The 17,050-nt window shown below is 41.1% G+C and overlaps 1 protein-coding gene across 4 annotated transcripts in view; it reads left to right on the top strand.

Moving 5' to 3' along the window:
- Positions 1-17,050, top strand: part of CNKSR2 (connector enhancer of kinase suppressor of Ras 2) — a 372,258-nt gene that overhangs the window by 33,489 nt on the left and 321,719 nt on the right. For all 4 annotated transcript variants that reach the window (XM_075913326.2, XM_075913323.2, XM_075913322.2 and 1 more), the window contains exon 2: positions 8,088-8,251. In XM_075913326.2, the coding sequence (XP_075769441.1) occupies positions 8,088-8,251 (164 nt within the window). The remainder of the gene's footprint in view (positions 1-8,087; positions 8,252-17,050) is intronic.

Genomic DNA, 17,050 nt, shown 5'->3' with positions numbered 1-17,050 from the left:
CAGGCTCCGACAACAAAAGCCTCTACACATGGAGAACAATGGCAATGCCCAGTTTCTGTTAAAAGGACCACTGGAATACCAATTGACTGGACCAAAAAGAGGCTATAGCAACTGAAAACCTTTGTGGTCCCCTCCCTATTCTTAAACTTTTGAATACTCTATTTTTTTTTCATTTACCACCCATCTCATGACTTGACGCATGATTTGCATGAATGATTTAACCCTGTCATATAAGCATCTCTAAATCTGTATTTATTTATACCACATATAAGCAAATAAATGTGTTGATAAGCTTATAGAAACCTTTTAATTTGAATAAATGAAATGTACAAATATCAAGCAATTGAACTGTGCACCAACATTTGGGAAGACCAGTATTAAATAGTTCTATTGTAGTGACAATTTTTGGATGTTCATCCTAGTCTTCTAGTTCAAAAGGTTGCTTTTCTCACCTTTACCACCATGAACTGAAGCACAGCATCAGAGAGAGGCAAAGACTGGCCAATGGCATTTTCAAGCAATAAAATAGGAAGCAATGTCAGTCTCTTGTCAGCTCTCATTGATTGAAGATGTATTTTAATTGGCCTGAGCTTCGAAAAGCTCTGTTCACCACTCACAAAGCTATTCACACATTAGGAGAACTGTCCTTTAATTCTGCATCATGAATGAATGAGAGAACTGGGAGTAAAGAGTGCTTCCTGCTTTGCAAAATGTGAGTGAAGTTGTCCAATGAATATAGAGACTTATCACTGGTGTCTGAACATTCACCATGTGTCAGTATCCGCTGAAGGTCTGTACAATTATTCAAGAGTCTTTTTTTATTCACTGGCAGCTTACTAAGAGCATACAAAACTGCCCCGGTCTTTTCATGTTGATTCATATATCCAAACTTTGCTCTTTGGTAGACACTTGAGCAGTGTCAATGAATGTGTAAAAAAACCCTCACTCTTGAATTTTTCTTCTGAGCTTCCCATAATCTCATCTCTTCTCACAGAACTGAACTGTCTCTTTTCTGATGATTACAAGTTTCCTTGAAAACAGGATCTATTCTTAAGTAATCCACCATTTCTTTGGCAACAATAATGGCATCTTCGAATCTCTTCTCTCTCTAGGCCACAATGAAATCAAAGCAGCTTCTAATCAAAGTTGTAACATTTGTTTTGTGCATCGATTGAGTTTGTTTGTAATGCCTTGCTTACAAAGTTTACTTGGACCAGAAATTGAAGTCAGTGATCTGGTTTTTATGTGGGATTCTAGACTTGGCTTCACTGGCTTGCGCTAGTTCTAGCATTGTCCGGGAGGATCTTCTACGTCATAATGCTAAAAACAGGATTGCAACCTGCAACAGGGTACTGCTGAGTACTCTGGCATATCAGATTGGGCCTCCTTTCTCACTATGAGGATGTGACAAATTGCAGTCCTCTCCACTTATGCAGCCATAGTACACAAGCATGGACACATCTAGCTGCTATTACATGTATGCCTTTACTAGCCATTTATGAACCAACAACAGAGAAGTTTCAGCCATTTCCCCTCAGCTGCCCAGCCTAGGACCTCAGAGCCCTGGTCTTGCCCTGGTCAAAAGCCTGACCAGTGTAAATATATTATCCAGACTGCTTCTCCCTCAATGTAGAGGAGACGGTGCCTCAGCTCCTGAACCTGAGCAGATTTCCCTTTGCATTTCAAACACACTGCTTTAAGTTAAAAAGTATAAAACAGATTTTATTAACTATAGAAAGAGAGATTTTAAGTGAATGTAAGTGACAGTGTACAGATCAAAGTTGGTTACCTAAGAAATAAAATTGCAAGCAGTGTTCTACATGCTAGACAGGATCTGAATCAAGTAGTGTCTTACACTGATGGTACAAACAGTCCATCAATCTTCCATGAACAGGTAAGAAATCCCTTCAGCCTGGGACCATATCCCCAGGTTTTGTTCCAGGTGTTCAATTGTGGGGGGAGTGAGGCCAAGTGGTAACGTTGCTTCCCCATTTTGCTTCTTTCTTGGCCTATTGTGTTTCTTAATTGGCCATTACCTTGAATGGTTCTATCACAGTGCGCCAGGTGCCACTCCAAGAACAAACATTTGAAATATTGATACACAGTGAATATTCATAACTTCAGATACAGTGATCAGCACATATAATCCAACAGAATATAAATGTTCAACAGATCAAGACTACTGGAGTGATACCTTGCAAGGCGTATTTTGTATGAAGGATGTTCTTTTGAGGTACAGGATGTTACAAAAGACAAATATCCTTTGTAATTCTCTGAAGAGAGATACTGAATCTAAAGAAGATGCTGCTACATCTGGCATAACCACTGAGGGAATGGTAGTCCACAAGGTGCAAAGAAAATTCTTGGATTCAGTGCAAAGATCCTTGCCTGGACATCGCTATTTCTTCTCTTCATAAACAATGAGGAGTCCTGTGGCACCTTAGCCCTGGTCTACACTAGAGAGTTACTTCAAAATAACTCCCTTATTTCAAAATAATAAGTGGACCATCCACACTACCAAGCCCATTATTTTGAAATAAGGGGCTGGTTATTTTGAAATAACTCCTGTTTTCCTTGGGGAATAAGCTTATTTTGAAATAGTTCTTTTGGGTGTTATTATTTCAAATGTAGTTATTTCAAAAGAATTTCCTTAGAGACAAACAAAAATATATATAACAAGCTTTTATGGTCAAAACCTGCTTCAGTGGGGCGAAAAAGTCCTTTTTTCTCCACTCAAGCTCACCTGAAGAAGTGGAGAAAAAAGACCAAATTAAAGCTCATGATACTATATGTATATTTTTGCTAGCCCCTAAGATGCCACAGGACTACTCATTGTTTTTAAAGTTACAGACTCAGGCTATGTTTACACTACAGAGTATCTTGGGAAAGCTCTGCTGCATCCAGGAAACTCATCTGCTCTTCCGAAATTTTTTCAGAAGAGCAGATGCGCTTTTTTGGCATCCCTGTAAGCCTCATTTTACGAGGAAGAAGGGATGTTCCAAAAAAGGGTTTTTTCCTTTACTTTTGGCCCAGTGAAGACAGGCCAAATGTCAGAAAAGCGTCTTCACCCCCCCAAAAAAGAGTAAAAAGCTACGCAAATTGCAATTTGCATATTTTTTTCCGGAAGAGCAGTGTAGTGTAGACATAACCTAACATGGCTACACTTCTCAGACTTTCCTTTCTTCGTGTTTTTGCTGTTGTAGCATAGGCCACACCATTCCTGAATCTTTATTTTTATTCAAAATGTTCATAAACGGTTCTGTTAGGTCTTTTCCTGTAATGTTGTCCACTGCTTAGAATCAGATAAAGTGCTCCTTTAGTTGGATACAGCGATACTCGCCATCAACAAATCTTAAGATAAATGACATATTTTCATTTTGACTAATTTTGGGATTGTAATCTGTTATTATGGTGTAGTGCTTCTTTTTTGCTGAGCTGCATCAATCTGTTAAGCACCTTTCTTATCATAATGTCAGTCAGTTTATTTTAAATTATTTTGTGGCAGTGACGGTCTATAACTTCTTTATGAAATATTCAATGTAGGTGCTCACACATGACATCATGTTTCCCTGTGAGCTCTACTAAACCAAGAAAATTACCGTTATGTTCAGTGAACAACGTAGCCAAAGAGCTCCAGAAAGCCAAATTATTCTTTGCACGGAAGAGGCTAATTGAAATCACATGCTGGAGTACATTCCTCCAGTGCTGAGTTTTTACATTTATAATGTGCTGGTTTTCTGCATCTGTGCATTTATTTAGTTTGCACCTAGACTCAACCACCATCCATTTGGAGTTGGCCATGAAATGGCCAGGTGACTTTTCATGTTGATTCAGAGTGACAGTTAAGTTATGCCAGTGATTGTACCCAGAAAGCGCAAGCGATGATTTTTCATTCTTGTCAAATATTTTCAACAAAACCAGAACACTTTATTAATTGATTTCAAGTAAACTTGCCAATGCTTATTCCATTTTTCACTTTTCTCAAGCATGCTTTCACCCTGTAATTGAGAAGTGTCAGTTCTGTTCATTTACTGACAATGTCATACCCCTGATTTTTCCTGGCGCATTCAAAATTGTGGAATCAATATCAGCAAAGTTAAGATTTCTTGCCATAACATAGGATCTGATGTATCGATTTGTGGTGTGTATTTCTTCTCTCTGCTGTTTCTATCATCAGCAAGGCTAATTCTTCAGTTCTCTGCTTTTCATGTAAACTAGATCTTTCTTTGTTATTACTGTTCTTTTCATGAGTCATATTCTTCTTTATCATCACTTTTCTTTACACTTCCAAGAAACTTGAATGAAGTTTCTATGGGATTCTACAGAGGTTCAGACCATTTTAGGAGGTTAGTGAAGAATGAATCCACATACAGAATACCTGAAACATTGTACTTCAAATATTCTCTTTCCCCTTTTGTTGCTAACAACAAAAACAGCACCCTGAGCCTGGTGCCATCTCCCCATTCCCTCCAATTCCATCACTAGGCAGTCACCTGCTCCTAAATCTGGTCCTGGTTTTCTATTGCTCTTTAAGTAAGCAATAGAATGGCAAAAATAAGCTATTTAGAATGGATGTTCTAATTTGGGATAACAGGAAGTAAAGCAGCTCATTCATTATTGTGGCAAGCTATTCTCAAGATGTCCTGGAGTTTGCATTTAAATTATGGCTTTGCTCTTTCTTGGTTTTTATGAAATTGGTGATGCAGGCAGTTGCCTGCATTTCTGTTCCTCCAGATGGTCTGCATCAGTCTCTTTTATACCTGAGCGACAATTAAAAACTATACAAGAAGCCCCTCTTAAAAAAATCCAAGGCTATTTAAATGTAGCTTTCTTTATAACTGACATATACTATTCATGTATTGACTGACACTATAATGACTCATTCTTAATTTGTATTATTAGCTAGTAGTGATAGGAAACTAGTTTTGCTGATTACATCAGTGTTTCATTTGATGATTCCCACACAGTCTATGTAAGCAGTGTGGGAACTGTTAAATGAAGAAATATCAAAAGTATGTACTGGCCTCTACTATGAAAAAGACATCAAATGTCTCTGTTCTGTTTTCACACACTTTTTAACATATATAATTCATGTAGTATCATCAGGAAAAAATGTTCTGCCAACTAAGTATAAAGTACTATATTTAGTTCTTTTCAAAAATACATGTGTCGTTATATGAAAGCTTTCAAATGTGAAATAACTTGTAAAATGAGACTCTCAAATTTCAAAAGCCTAACAAGGCCCCTAACAACTTTCTGGGAAAGTATATGAATATGGATTATTCAAAAAAAGATTGTATAAACTGGTTTCATATGTTTGGGAGAATGGTGCATGTGTGAGTCTGAATAAATGCTCTTTTGTAGCCAATAATATTTGAATAAAGTAGATCAATTCTTTTCTCAGCATTAGTGATAGTTTAAGCTTTAGAGCAAAGGCAGGTAGCACTGCACAAATTGGAGTATAGGAATGGAAAGTGGCCTTTTTTGCAGTGGTGGTGACAGGAGGAAGCACTGGCATATATGTAACATATAGGGTCCTACCAAGTTCACAGTTCATTATGGTCAATTTCATGGCCATAGGATTTGAAAACTGGTAAATTTAACATTTTCAGATGTTTAAATCTGAAATTTAAATTGGGACCTCTGTGAGTTTGTTTATGCTGATGGAGGAAGAGGAGAAAAGTGTTTTCTTATACCAGGCTACTTAACCTGCATTGGCTAACTTGGGCAAAAAATAGCAGTGAAAACATGGCAACTTGGATCAGCAGTTTGAATTAAACTGTAGAGTAGCCTGGAGTTGAACTGCATGTTTGTACATGATTGGGACCTCTAGTATTGTAATATAAATAAGCCATCTGATGTTCTCCGCAGCATGGAGTAAGAGTGTGGAGGGTGCGCCACCTTGAAGTGGTTTCCATTATATACGGGATTTATAGTTTGATTCAATGGTACTCAGCACCCCCACTGTAAAAACTGTTCTAACCCCATTGCTCTACAGAAGAACCTTGTCAGGCTGGACTGACAGCTTCCCTGATGTAAATGTACTTGTGCTGGGATGCAGACTTATTGCTTTGGGACCCGCAGTCATGACCCTGGTGCTATGTAGTGAGACCTCATAACCCTGGTCTACACTAGGTAGTTATTTCAAAATAACACCCTTTATTTTGAAATAACAAGCGGAGCATGCACACTACCAAGCCTGTTATTTTGAAATAAAGGCTGGTTATTTCAAAATAATAACTCCTGCTTTCCACGAGTAATGTTTTTGAAATAGTTATTTCAAAATAAGGGTAGTGTGGACACTCCACTGCTGCTATTTTGAAATAACTATGCCGCAGAGTCATTCTAAGTAATTACTCCCCAAAGCTTCCAGGGGCTTTAAGTTTAAGTAGCATATCCACATTAAGGGAGCCTGCCTTGGACTAATTTTGAGGCTTTCCTGTAGTGTGGACATGCTATTTTGAAAGAGTTATTTCAGGAGTTATTATTTTAAACTAAGTTATTTCAAAATAATTTCCTAGTGTAGACATGCCCATAGTGGCGTAAGTTTCGGGACTGAATGCTGGCAAGACCATTCAGAGCTTCATTTGAAGGCCTCACTGAGCTGAGGTAATTAGATGCATCTGCACCAAGTTATGCCCAGAACCTTAAATGGACCCAGACTAGTTTCATTTGGGAAAGCGAATGGGATTTGCTGTCTAGAAATCAGAGCAGTAAGACAAAGTTTTTTGTATTTATATGGTATGATTATGTATGGTTTGTTTTTGCAGTTGGAAATATAAGGATGCAAGATGCATGAAGAGATTGGGACAGGGGAGGGAGGGGATATCAAACGAAAACAAAACCCCACAGCATTTTCTGCATAGCCTGGGACTCTTGTCAATTTCCTATTCAGCAGACATATGGGCTCTTGCACTCATGCTGCTTTAGATAGATTTTTAGGGCTTTCTAATTATTCAGCAAAAGTGCTGTTTTTCATTCACAAATAAGATAACAATTTTTAAAGAGTAGATAGCTTATTACCTTGATATCAAGTTACGGGTGGCAGAAATGCCTGTTACTAGTTGTGATTTGTTTGTTTGTAAAAATGTCTATAGTAAAGGTACGCAAGTATAGCTCCCAGGACACCTGAGAAACAAGATGGGTGGTGTATGACCTGAGGAAGAGCTATGTGTGATTTGAAAACTTGGCTCTCTCACCAACAGAAGTTGATCTACTAAAAAATATTACCTCCCTTACTTTGTCTCTGTAGTAAAGATAGTCCATTTCAAATTAGTTATGGATATTGCTTTCTGTTAAGTAATGCTATTAAATGGCTCTGGGTAACTTTCAATATAGTATGTGTAGAAGTTTTATTAAATCTTAAACAGTGAATTTCTAGATGGATAAACAGCCTCTTAATAAAACTCTAGTGTCGGTCATTGACTTCATGCAATTCAGAGATTAATGACAATTCACATAGTATGGGCACATGCACTGCAAGTTTCACCATAAGTTTGTCCAGGCCTCTCCAGTAAATACTGCTAGTCCAAAAAACCATTAACAAGTTATGTCAAGTAATTTGTATTTTCCTTCAGGCAAAAATGTGTACAGAAGTAAGCTCTAAGTCTTGGACCTTGTGTACCACATAGTCTCTCCCACTCTTTGGGACAGATTCTTTCCCCTAATCCAAATCCCATATACTATTCTGTTAGTATATGGCAGCTATTAACACACTGCAGCTGACAGGAGATTCCCAGAAGCATTGGTTTGCCATAAGTGACCTAAGGATGTTGTCCTTGGAAGACCTATCATGGGAGAGGTATCAGATTCACATGTGTAGCACAGAAAAGAATTCAGGACTGCCATAAATGGTGGAAACAGAACTACCTTTTTCGCCCGAGGAGTAGTCTGTCCCGTCTCTCCTCTCTGTGCAGCATAGAATTAGATCCCTTGATATTTTTTAATGCTTAAACATTTTGCCTGGTGTTCTTGCAAATATCCCTCGTGATCTTTTGTTTGTTTAGTCCATTTGTAGTTTGGCTTTTTATTTGTGGAGTCCAGAATGTTGTTGACTTTTCCTCCTTTCTCCACTTTTGTTCTTGTAGGTCTTGATGATTGCCTGCAGCAGTATATTAAGAACTTTGAGAGAGAGAAGATTAGTGGGGACCAGCTACTACGTATTACTCACCAAGAACTGGAGGATCTAGGAGTCACCCGAATTGGCCACCAGGAACTTATCTTGGAAGCCGTTGACTTGCTCTGTGCACTGGTAAACTTCCTGGGAATGAGGGGATGAAAGAAAAATGGGAGTTGTATATTATTGAGAAATTGCTGAATAGTTCAACAAATTCTTGACACAAAATATGAAATTGCTTATATATGTAAAATGCAAGTAGTGCATGCCATCATGCTGAGTAGCTAATTAGAAAGCATCAAATCTGTGGCACCAGTTTATTAAATTAATCAGCTAACAGAGAGGCCTGCACATCAGCTTTAACAAAGAAATCAACCCATGCTAGATCATCTTTCTCTTCTCAAATGCTAGTTTCTATTCAAATTGTAATGTGAAAGTGTTCTATGGGAGTTCAATAATTGGGTTTTGGTTGCCCTTTAAAAACAAAAGGTCCTGACATTAATCAAGTCAGTTTCCAGTGTCCCTTTCATGCACTCCCTTAGAGTATTATAAATTCCATGTTGGATGATTATTCCAGTTTGTTAAAACATAGTTGCTTTTATTTCACAGTAAAAAGGATTAACCATTGAAATAATTATCTAATGTGTAAATAATGTGTATGCTTCCTGACATCTGGTTACAGACATGAATGGTATAACACTCACTAAGAAGATTGTCTGCACTTTCAGCTGAGGGATAGGTGCTACTACTAGGCATGGGATTATAAAATGAGAAGACAGTGGATGATGTTCTTGATTTTCCAAATTACTGCGGTTTTTAATAAGAGCTAGCTTTCAGGACTTCAAAAGCATCTGTAGGGAAGCCAAATCCTAATGGAATGAATACAAAACGAAGGGTTCGAATACTTTTTTGGGAGGGCTTTGTGGTCTCGGGTGTCTGCCAGACGTGTTTATCCATGTCACAAGTCTGTACATCATATTATCATGTATTTGGTGCGGGTTTGGAGCAGAGATGGGAGAAAATTAGAAAGAAGAGGGAAATACAGTAAGACAAAAAATAAAATAGAGGTTTGGTTTTGAACATTCTTTTCCCTAAGAACATTCTGTCAAGTTGTACCATTAATGACAATTCCACACAGCGCTTGAGTGCAACAGGAGAATTTACCTCTGGGATATCTGCACATGTTTAAAATTGTGCGTGTGTGTACATATATCTCTTTATGTGCATGGAAGGGAATCTTCTCAGAACTACAGCAAGTGTGCAGAGGAATGTAACGTAGGTTATCTGCTATAGAATATTTTTAGAAACTATAAACTGCGATGAAAATGTAAAAAAAACAAATTTTAATTCTCAGAAGAAACAAAATTGAAATTAGTGTGTCTGGAGTTCCTGCACAATAGCATGCACATGACAGAGAAAGTATCTTTTTCATAAAAGCATTTAGTTACATTGATTCAGCATTGTTTGTCATAGCTGAAATATTTTTGTTTCCTCAAGCCCAGTTACCATAACTTATTTTTGAGAAATAGGTGCACCATACATTTGTAGTTACTACACAAATAAAATAATATAATGGAATTGGATTACATGCACAGAATATGAGGAATTTGTACTGAAGGTTAAATAGCATGCTTAGTTTGTGCTATTGTTTAGACATTAGTGACCAGTGTTATTTTATAGGTATGTAAGAAAGGTAACTAAATTTCATTTAAACAAGGACTTAACTGAGACCTGTGTCACCCTTCCTAGAGTTCTTCCAATTTCAATTGTTTAAAAAAAATAATCCTAGTTGAATTTAATTTTGAGTTTATTACATATCCTTAACGGTAGCAACAAATAGTACAAGGATATAAGAAAACAAAAATAAAATTGAACTATGATTTGTTTAGCACAAACTAGACAATTGGCTAGTTTTACCATTTACATTTTTCAGACAATTGCAATAGGAAACAATACTTACATTAATCACTCCTTAATTTGTGACTGAGTTCTTCAGAATAGTGTGTCACAAGTGTCAACTGGTTATTAATATATTGCTGATGCAAAAGAGGAAAAACAATCCAAAGTTAGAACACAAGATATTTTGGTCTGTTACTTACATGCCAATTCACCTTGGTCTCCTTCCCAATGGGTTTTTAGCAGTCAGCCCTTTTAACCTATTTGCCAAAGAATTATATTAGCCCCAGGATTTGTTTAATACTCCTAACTAATGTCGGTCACCTCCTACATTTATGACAGATTGCTTAGACTAAGTGCAGTTCCAGAAGTTTGCACTTGACTTCATTTATGTCTATATACGCTTGGAACTTGAAAGGCTGTGTAAAGCTGTTAATGAAATGAACATGGTTCTAGACTCACCTTCAGGAATTCCCCCAGCTGCAGGAAGCTTCAGGGGTGTGCTGCCTTCAGAGCCCAGCTGAAAGATGCAGTGGAACCTCAGTGGTGGCTGGCTGGGAACCATCTCTGAAGGCAGCACAGAAGTGAGGATGGCAGTCACGGTACTTCCTGCAGCTGGGGCAAGTTCCCAGAGGTGGGTCTGACCCAGCCCTGATAGTCATGGCCCATGCAGGGGAAGAAGAAATCTGTTCTTTCCCAACCCCTCCAGTACTAACAGTTGGAGCCTGATGCTTGGTAGGAGCTCCCAGCTTCAGCTTCCCCAGCCCTGCCCCTCCCCTGCTCTGGGCCTAGCACTTAGGGATGAAACTGGGCTTGGACTGGCTGTGAGAGTTGGGGGGGGGGGGGGACCAGTGATCATGGGGCCCTGGGTGGTCACCCCCCTGTAAGGCTTCCCCATATTCTGGAGACAATATTGACTTCAGATCTGGACATCAGGCCAGCAGTTGCTGCTCTCTGGCTACCCAGTTCTGAAGGCAGCAACCCCCACTAACAGCAGTGCAAAAGTAAGAGTAGCAATCCTGTATCCACCCATGACTGCCTTTTGGGTCAGGACCCCTTGTGACAGGGCACTTGCCCTGCACTGGCCTTTTAAGGGCAAAACCCCAGCCCTGAGTGAGGGCTGAGAGCGAAGCCCCAGCTGAGGCAGTTCTGCTAATGAGGGCCCAGCTGGGGGCACTATAAAGAAGGAAGAGGGAGAACTGACTGCTGCTCTAGATAGAGAGCAGTAGGGCTCTCACTGCCAGGAAAGCAGGAGGCTTCCTGGAGGTAGAGCAGTGCTTGGGAAGACAGGCAGAGCTGGGGAGGCTCTGGTAAACCAAGCTACGGGGCTGCCATGGTAGGCAGGGGCAGCAGGTTCATACCCCTTTGCCAGTGATGAGTGGCCATTACAGACTGCTGTAGATGGAGACTGACAGTGGGTCACTGAGACATGGTGGGTACAGGGGAACTGGGTGCTCCCTGGGATGAGAAACATGAGGAGACACCAGCTAGAGGGAGGTATCCAACAAGCTAATTCCTTGGACTGGAGGTGCACTATGGTGGTGAGTCTGCCCCATGACACCCCTCATGGTTAAAACCCTGTGACATTTCACATATAAACATCGGAAAACTTGAAACTGACTATTTTTAACACACTAAGGCTGTGAAACTGATCAATACGGAATGTGAAATTGGTAGGACCCTAACTCTGGTAAAGAGATACTTTTCTTCAGTCTTGGGAACAGTAACTTGTTCAGTTTTAATACTACACATAAGTCTTGTTTGGAATCTGTTACAAAACAAAGACACAGTCTAACTCTGGCTGTGTTTATAACATATACACTTCATTACTAATTAAGTACCCAGTTTCAAAATGTGGTCAGTTGATTTGTTTTGGGTTTTTGCCCAGCAGAAAGGGTTGTTTCAGTGATAGTTTGGTCACCCCCAGGCTGTGTCTAGACTGCATTCCTTTTCTGTAAAAGGGATGCAAATTAGACACATCACAATTGCAAATTAAGCGGGGATTTAAATCCCCCCACTTCATTTGCATGAAAATGGCTGCTGCTTTTTTCTGGCTTGGAGCTTTGCTGGAAAAAAGCGCCAGTCTAGATGCGGATCTTTTGGAAAATAAAGCCTTTTCCGAAAGATCCCTTATCCCTTATTTTAAGAGGACTGTATAACCTTACTGGCCCTCCAAGCCACATTTGAAAATCTTCTGAAGTTTGAGAGTTGGAGCACAGAAACCAAGGCTTGGGGTTTTAGCCCAACTCCTACTGAAGCTCTGCGATGCTGATGTCTCGAGACCCTTCTCCTCACTGCTCAACAGAAGCTCCTATCCCACCATGTCACTGCAAGATAGAGCTTCTGAGCTCTCTCACCCCACAGTCTAGTAGATCAGGAATGGGCGTCCAGAACAGAGGTGGCTTGGTAGCTGCACTTTAATGATAAAAAAGCTGCACGTGGCTTGCAATTTTGGAAACCTGGTTATATATCACAGATCAGAATTACAGTTTCATATCTGAAGTTCTTTTAGTACTCATTGGTGAAAATCATTCAGTTCTGGTGATCTATTACTGATTAATTTATCATTTTGTTCTAAAATCTCTTCTGTAGACATGTCAACATAATAAATAGAAGACATTTTAGAACTGTCACGTGGTTAGATTTATTTTATATCCAAGGGAAACCAGGACACTCCCGGGCTACTCAACCACTTCCTTATTTATTGCAAGCTTTAAGCAGTTAATACAGTTGTTTGTTTTACAAGCCTTAAAAACAATTGCTATACAATTTAAACTGTACATCAGGCCTGCACAACTCGGAAAGCAGCGAGGGCCATATTACTCCAAAGAAAACAGCTGCGGTCCGCAAGTAGGGATGCTCTCCCAAAAAATACCGAACATGCGGGCTAAAAATTTTTGTCGAACAAAAAAACAAAACCCCCCCACATATGTCTACTTGGCCCCCTGGCATTTGTGTCTCCTTCACCCTGCCCCTTGATGCTTTCTCCTGACCTGCCCCCCGCTCCTCAGCACAAGCCCTTCCCCTCCCCTACCTGGCTTCTGCCTTCCAGGTTGTGGGGCTGCCGGAGCCTTTTTTAATCCTTTTTTAAGCCTTTTTGACGTCACGACGCCATGTCACGCCAGCGTCCTGGCATCTGCCGGTGTCCCGCCCATGCCTTCTCGCGCCAGAGCTGCATGCAGTCAGCCTGGCAGTGAGAATCACCGCACTTTTTCCTCCCCGGCGGCGCTCTGCTCCTCCACCCGGCCGGCGGATTGGATGGGGCCGCACTGCCCGTAGTCAGCACGGGCTGCACAGTGAGCCCCTGTGGGCCTCATGCAGTCCTTGGGCCGTATGTTGTGCAGGCCTGCTTTAAATACTATAAATTCTAAAGCAATTAATATAGTGAAAAGCAATGCAAAAGCAATTAATAGAAGATGTATTATAATGCAATAATAAAGCCTAATTCACTTCTTCTTCACCCGTATGCTACCTGCAATACCAGGGAGAAGGTCGTGCTTCTCTTGATTCCCACGCGTCGGAACACCATGCACTAGGTCGCCAGTGTGAAGGCCCTAATTACTTCTAGTTATATGAAGCAGGACCTGTGGGTCAGTCCTGCCCATTCCCTCCTATTGATTGTTCCTACTAAGCCCATTTTATAGCAAAGCAAGAGTTGGTCATTCTAGTAATATTTACCAATTGATCATGTATTGTGTAGGATATGTAAATTGTCCAATGCCTATATCTGGAGTATATCTTGCTCAGGATGTTGCTGCTATGTGCGTAGTTGATAGTTGTATGGGTGCATTTGTTTTATCAGAAACAGAAGTACCAGTACAAGGTTGCTTGTCATGTGTTGTTGACATGGTCTCACGTACCATTCTTAATCTGCATTGTTATTCAAAACATTCGTTCCTCTCACAGCTTCTCTCTCCCAAATCATGCCTGCACGCTTATATGCATCAGACTTGAGACAGGCCTGGGTTTTGCTTTTAAGGATCTGCACTGTGGACAAGGCAGACATCACCATTTATAGTCACAGCAGAATAGTCCAGGCTCCCCTACAAGAACAGATTGATAAATTAATCAGTAACAAGATAGTACTTCAGGTCTGTTGTACAAAAAGGATAGCTCTTGATTTGAGGGGACTGGGGCTAGAATTTTCCAGTCTCTTTTTGCACATTAGCTTGTGTAAGACAAGTTAGGCAATAACTATTGGTACAATTATCTTGAGTAATACCTTAAAAACAGTGAGGAGTCCTGTGGTACCTTAAGGTATGTCTACACTACAGTGTTGTTTCAAAATAGCTTATTTCGAAATAGTTATTTCGAAATAGCTTTTTTCAAAATAACGCGTCGACACACAAAATGCATTTCGAAATAGCATTTGGCTATTTCGAAATAGTGCGTCCACACTGAGTGGACTCTGAATCACAGTTAAGGCCAGCTGGAACCAGTTCCGGCAGGGCACCAGGTCAAGACTTACTGTATGGGGCTGCTGCCTGAGGTCTGTGCTTCAAGGGACCCCCCTGGACAGCCAGTTCTCAGGTTTCCCTGCTTGATTGTCTAGCTCGATGAGGGACAGCAAAGCATTTTGTCTCTGCATGCTCTGGTTGCCCTCAGTTGGGACACCACAGCACTCGGCAACATGGAGACAGAGCTGCCCCTGGGCACTCTGGTGCTTCTCTTGGATGTGTTGCTGCGAGCCTGGCTGCATTTTCTGCAGGCTGCCATCCAGGAGGTCCATCGTGGGGCTGTCAGTATCCAGGAGGCCCTGTGGGAGAGCTTCCACCCTGAGGAGCACTAAGAGCCTCCCTGGTCTGCCCCACTGGGGGCTTGTGCCTCATTCTTCCCTCACGTCCTTTCACTTACCCCTCCCTAACTCCCTTTCCTGATGTCAAATAAAATACACATATTTTCATGCACACAAACTCTCTTTATTTAACAAAACTGGGGGGGGGGAAGGGAATGAAACTCTGGTGAGACTGGGGAAAGGAGGCGGGAAGAAGCGAGGGGGGAAGAAGTGAGAGGGGAAGCTCAGGGCTCAGTGTTGGGGGTCTTGCCGGACCAACTTGATTGTCATGCAAACCTGCTCCTGGTTTCGCATGTGGCCTTTGATGGTCAGGCTGGCAGCTATCCTGCCATAGATGGCCGCATTCCTCCATCTACTGTGGAGATCATGGATATTGGGGGAATCCCCCTCCAAAACCTGAATAAGGTCCATGATCTCCACCATAGACGAGGAAGGCACCCGCCTTCTCCGGGCCCTGGCAGGCTCCTGGGAACTGGAAGACTGCTCCTGGGGAGCAGTGGAGGGCTGGCTGGCACTGGCTGCCTGGCTCATGTTTTGGGGCCACTGGGTCAGGGGCAGTGACTGCTGGCTCTGGGCTGGCAGGCTTGGAGCTGGCACAGGCCCTGTGGCCAGAGTCTACCCCTTTAAGGGCTCCGGAGATGGGGTGGGAGGGAGTGGAGTGTTCTTGGTTGAGGCTGGAGTGGCCACCAGGGCACCCTGGAAAGGCTGGAGGACCCCTATTTTGAAATAAGTGTCTAGACAGAACTTATTTCGAAATAGCTATTTCGAATTTGGTGTTATTCCTCATAGAATGAGGTTTATCAAATTCGAAATAAGCACTCTGCTATTTCGAATTTATTTCAAAATAGCGGTTTGGCTGTGTAGATGCTGGGAAAGTTATTTCGAAATAAGGGCTGTTATTTCGAAATAACTTTGCTGTGTAGCACATGCCCTTAGAGACTAACAAAAATATACATATAGTATCGTGAGCTTTTGTGGGCAAAACCCACTTCTTCAGAAGAGATGAGCATGAATGCCAGCTGGCTTGTGCCACTGAGCAATTTACCTCTGCAAGTTGTTTTCTATGGGCCCCTTGGACAATTTTGCGGTGATATTTACTCAAGTTCCAGTTTTTCTATCAACAATGTACTAGCTGCTGAGAAGTTCATATCATTTATACCATGTCCCTCTCTAATCACTGATGTTCTGCAAACTAACTTAAAGAGTCCACTGCGCAATGCAGTTACTTCAAGAACTTCGAGAAGTCCTGTGGTACCTTAGGGTACGTCTACACTTGCTCCCTAGTTCGAGCTAGGGATGCAAATGTAGGCAACCGAAATTGCCAATGAAGCAGGCATTTAACTATCCCATGCTTCATTAGCATGATCTCGCTGGCGCGTTACGCCGCTCAACAGCTGTTTTGAAAGTGAAAGTGCGCACCGGGACGCGTTTATTCGAACCAAACCCCTTGGTTCGAACTAACATTACTCATTACAAATTAGGAGTAACATTAGTTCAAACCAAGGAGTTTGGTTCGAACAAACACATTCCGGCGCTCACTTTCACTTTCGAAACAGCTGTTGAGCAGAGTAATGCGCTGGCGAGATCATGCTAATGAAGCGCAGGATAGTTAAATCCCCACTTCATTAGCAATTTTGGTCACCTACATTTGCATCCCTAGCTCAAACTAGGTAGCAAGTGTAGACGTACCCTTATAGACTACTAGATATATTGGAGCATAAGCTTTCGTGGACAAAGACCCACTTCATCAGTTGCATCTGACGAAATGGGTCTTTGCCCATGAAAGCTTATGCTCCAATAACTCTGTTAGTCTATAAGGTGCAACAGGACTTCTCAGTCTGAATCTGCAAGAATAACAACATGGCTATCCCTTTGATACTTGTCACCATTCAAGAACTTGTTCTCCAGCAGGCTGGAACGGCTCTATAATTCTTTCTTTTCTGTTCTTCTTGTTTTAACGGCAGTAGTGGGAGTGTGAGGTGTATATGTGCATGTGTGAATGTATATATCATCGTATATATCTATATATAGAGATATATATCCCAGCTAAGTCTGGGCATTAACTAAACTGTTACAGTTCTAATTATTCCACTATGTGGTCAAGCATCCCGATATACATACTATTTGTTTTAAGTCCTTTTATTTACTGCTTATTTCAGTAACTCGATTGCAGTCAAGAAGTGTATGCTAACATTAGACTTACTACTTCACTTTGATACTTAAACTGAAGAAATCAATAATAA

This window comes from Pelodiscus sinensis, chromosome 1, assembly GCF_052426305.1.
Source record: "Pelodiscus sinensis isolate ZL-2025 chromosome 1, ASM5242630v1, whole genome shotgun sequence".
In the NCBI taxonomy this organism is placed as follows: domain Eukaryota; kingdom Metazoa; phylum Chordata; order Testudines; family Trionychidae; genus Pelodiscus; species Pelodiscus sinensis.
This window is presented reverse-complemented; position numbering and strand designations above follow the sequence as displayed.